The sequence below is a fragment of the Eurytemora carolleeae genome, unplaced genomic scaffold, assembly GCF_000591075.1.
Source record: "Eurytemora carolleeae unplaced genomic scaffold, Eaff_2.0 scaffold1756, whole genome shotgun sequence".
Classification (NCBI taxonomy): domain Eukaryota; kingdom Metazoa; phylum Arthropoda; class Copepoda; order Calanoida; family Temoridae; genus Eurytemora; species Eurytemora carolleeae.
The window spans coordinates 8,606-12,855 of NW_019398171.1; the positions used below are offsets into that span (position 1 = coordinate 8,606).

General features: G+C 29.2%; 1 protein-coding gene across 2 annotated transcripts in view; it reads right to left on the reverse strand.

Annotated features, from left to right (window-relative positions):
* The window catches only part of LOC111716931 (protein AAR2 homolog), a 14,201-nt gene that overhangs the window by 762 nt on the left and 9,189 nt on the right, over positions 1 to 4,250 (reverse strand). The window contains exons 7-10 of one of the 2 annotated variants that reach the window (XM_023492441.1): positions 2,099 to 2,180; positions 1,644 to 1,725; positions 1,105 to 1,196; positions 580 to 662 (exon numbers count right to left, since the gene is read on the reverse strand). In XM_023492441.1, the coding sequence (XP_023348209.1) occupies positions 580 to 662; positions 1,105 to 1,196; positions 1,644 to 1,725; positions 2,099 to 2,180 (339 nt within the window). Of the gene's footprint in view, positions 1 to 579; positions 663 to 1,104; positions 1,197 to 1,643; positions 1,726 to 1,847; positions 1,999 to 2,098; positions 2,181 to 4,250 lie in introns of those variants that run through there. The other variant, XM_023492442.1, reaches the window with a different exon arrangement.

Sequence of the window (4,250 nt, forward strand, 5' to 3'; positions counted from 1 at the left end):
CCCACTAACTCCACCCCACCCCACTAAAACTTTAATAATATTACCTGGAAGTAGATATCAGATATGAACTGAATAAAAGAGTCGGGAACTTTAATAATATTACCTGGAAGTAGATATCAGATATGAACTGAATAAAAGAGTCGGGAACTTTAATAATATCACCTGGAAGTAGATATCAGATATGAACTGAATGAAAAGAGTCGGAAACTTTAATAATATTACCTGGAAGTAGATATCAGAAATGAACTGAATGAAAAGAGTCAGGAACTTTAATAATATTACCAGGAAGTAGATATCAGATATGAACTGAATGAAAAAAGTCGGGAACTTTAATAATATCACCTGGAAGTAGATATCAGATATGAACTGAATGTAAAGAGTCGGAAACTTTAATAATATCACCTGGAAGTAGATATCAGAAATGAACTGAATGAAAAGAGTCGGGAACTTTAATAATATTACCTGGAAGTAGATATCAGAAATGAACTGAATGATGAGTGTAGAACTTTAATAATATCACCTGGAAGTAGATATCAGATATGAACTGAATGAAAAGAGTCGGAAACTTAATAATATCACCTGGAAGTAGATATCAGAAATGAACTGAATGAAAAGAGTCGGGAACTTTAATAACCCATCTGAACAACCACAAACCATATCAACTGAATACAAAATATATAAATATGGATTCAATTAAGATAATAAGAAAGTCTTCTATAACATATCTCCAANATATCCCCCATAATAGTAATTAAGAATTGGGAATTTCCAGATGGAAAATAGGGGCAAATTATTTTGTTAAGAAAAAATTCTAAAAAAAATATTTAAGTTAAGTTGAGTTTAAATTAAGTTTATTTTGTGTTATCTACATTGTAATGAGTTTAAATTAAGTTTATTTTGTGTTATCTACATTGTAATGAGTTCAAATTAGGTTCATTTTGTGTTATCTACATGGTAATGAGTTTAAATTAAGTTTATTTTGTGTTATCTACATTGTAATGAGTTTAAATTAAGTTTATTTTGTGTTATCTACATTGTAATTAGTTTAAATAAAGTTTATTTTGTGTTATCTACATTGTAATGAGTTTAAATAAAGTTACAAACCTAAAAGTTTCCAGTGTTCAAAGCTATCATAATTTTGTCCAACCAGGAAGCAAAGAAATGAGAATTGTAGTTCTGAAAGTATTTCATCCATCCTGTAAATTAACCATTATTATTTTATTATTATAACAATAAATTGTAAAATATAAATTAAAAACTTAAAATTCTAATTTAAAACTTTAATGAAATCAAAGAGCATAACAAGTTAAATATTTCTTAGTGCCCCTCAAAGGTTAAACTCATAACTTTTTACAGTAATTGTTTTCTTGGAGAAATATGATCAATTCTATTCCAGAGCTATTTCTCTAAAGTAAAATAGCTCACTCTACAAACCCTCTCTTTCAATTGCTCAATGATCAATGATCCATATTCAAAGAACCCAAAACAATACTAGTTCTTCATAAATGCGACCAATGTATGAAAAAAACTCACCAACTTCTGTGACTTATGTTTTTGTTTGACACATTTAGTATTTTGACAAAGAATGAAAGGGAACAAAAAATATTAAAATGTTAGTTTTATACAATATTTAAGTTAGAAACCTTTGAACATTCTTCATGAAGATTTCCAATTGATATGTTGAGTCTAAACTATGTTTACTGATTTCTTGAGCTGATGACCCATCTAAACATTTCATTAAACAATTAAAGCAAGTTTTCCAGTTGATATGTTGAGTCTAAACCATCCTTACTGATTTCCTGGGCTGATGACCCATCTAAACATTTAATCAAGCATTTAAAACAAGATTTCCAGTTCATATGTTGAGTCTAAACCGTCCTTACTGATTTCCTGAGCTGCTGACCCATCTAAACATTTTATAAATCAATTAAAACAAGATCTCCAGTTCATATGTTGAGTCTAAACCGTCCTTACTGATTTCCTGAGCTGCTGACCCATCTAAACATTTTATAAATCAATTAAAACAAAATTTCCGCGGCTCAAATTCATTAAATTTGGCCTCCGCATATATTTCCACCAATGAATATCCCATCTCTACCTGGATATTTCTGTCTAGATATCTGTGTGAAGTTGATCTGTGTTCCAGGTCTGGGAATCAAGGTTGGCAGATCACCTGTGCTCTGGTTCAACAAACCAATTTTTAATTTAATTAATTGCAATGATTATACCATTCCATATTCGTCTTGCTAAACAATAAATCAGAAATATACATCTGTTCAATATCCGTCTTGCTAAACAATAAATCAGAAATATACATTTGTTCCATATCCGTCTTACTAAACAATAGATCAAAATCATACATCATCCATTTAATATCCATCTTGCTAAACAAATAATCAGAAATATACATCTGTTACATTTTTGTCTTGCTAAACAATAAATTAGAAATATATATTTGTTCCATATCCATCTTGCTAAACAATTTATCAGAAATATACATTTGTTCCGAATCCGTCTTGCTCAACAATTTATCAGAAATATACATCCGTTCCATATCCATCTTGCTAAACAATTAATCAGAAATATACATCCGTTCCATATCTGTCTTGTTAAACAATTAATCAGAAATATACATCCGTTCCATATCCATCTTGCTAAACAATTAATCAGAAATATACATCTGTTCCATATCCATCTTGCTAAACAATTAATCAGAAATATACATCCGTTCCATATCTGTCTTGTTAAACAATTAATCAGAAATATACATCTGTTCAATATCCGTCTTGTTAAACAATAAATCAGAAATATACATCCATTCTATATTCGTCTTGCTAAACAATTAATCAGAAATATACATCCGTTCCATATCCGTCTTGCTAAACAATTAATCAGAAATATACATCCGTTCCATATCTGTCTTGTTAAACAATTAATCAGAAATATACATCCGTTCCATATCTGTCTTGTTAAACAATTAATCAGAAATATACATCTGTTCCATATCCATCTTACTAAACAGTAGATCAAAATCATACATTATCCATTCCATATCCATCTTGCTAAACAATAAATCAGAAATATACATCCGTTCCATATCCGTCTTACTAAACAGTAGATCAAAATCATACATTATCCATTCCATATCCATCTTGCTAAACAATAAATCAGAAATATACATCCATTCCATATCCGTCTTGCTTAACAATTTATCAGAAATATACATTTGTTCCATATCCGTCTTGTTAAACAATAAATCAGAAATATACATCCGTTCCATATCCGTCTTGCTAAACAATTAATCAGAAATATACATCCATTCCATATCCATCTTGCTAAACAATAAATCAGAAATATACATCCGTTCAATATCCATCTTGCTAAACAATAAATCAGAAATATACATCCGTTCCATATCCCTCTTGCTAAACAATTAATCAGAAATATACATCTGTTCCATATCCATCTTGCTAAACAGTAGATCAAAATCATACATTATCCATTTTAATATCCATCTTGCTAAACAATAAATCAGAAATATACATCCGTTCCAAATCCATCTTGCTAAACAGTAGATCAAAATCATACATTATCCATTTAATATCCATCTTGCTAAACAATAAATCAGAAATATACATCTGTTCCATATCCATTTTTCTAAACAATAAATCAGAAATATACATCCGTTCCATATCCGTCTTACTAAACAATAGATTAAAATCATACATTATCCATTTAATATCCATCTTGCTAAACAATAAATCAGAAATATACATCCGTTCCATATCCGTCTTACTAAACAGTAGATTAAAATCATACATTATCCATTTAATATCCATCTTGCTAAACAATAAATCAGAAATATACATCCGTTCCATATCCATCTTACTAAACAGTAGATTAAAATCATACATTATCCATTTAATATCCATCTTGCAAAACAATAAATCAGAAATATACATCCGTTCCATATCCGTCTTACTAAACAGTAGATTAAAATCATACATTATTCATTTAATATCCATCTTGCTAAACAATAAATCAGAAATATACATCTGTTCCATATCCATTTTGCTAAACAATAAATCAGAAATATACATCCGTTCCATATCCGTCTTACTAAACAGTAGATTAAAATCATACATTATCCATTTAATATCCATCTTGCTAAAGAATAAATCAGAAATATACATCCGTTCCATATCCGTCTTGCTAAACAATTAATCAGAAATATACATCCGTTCCATATC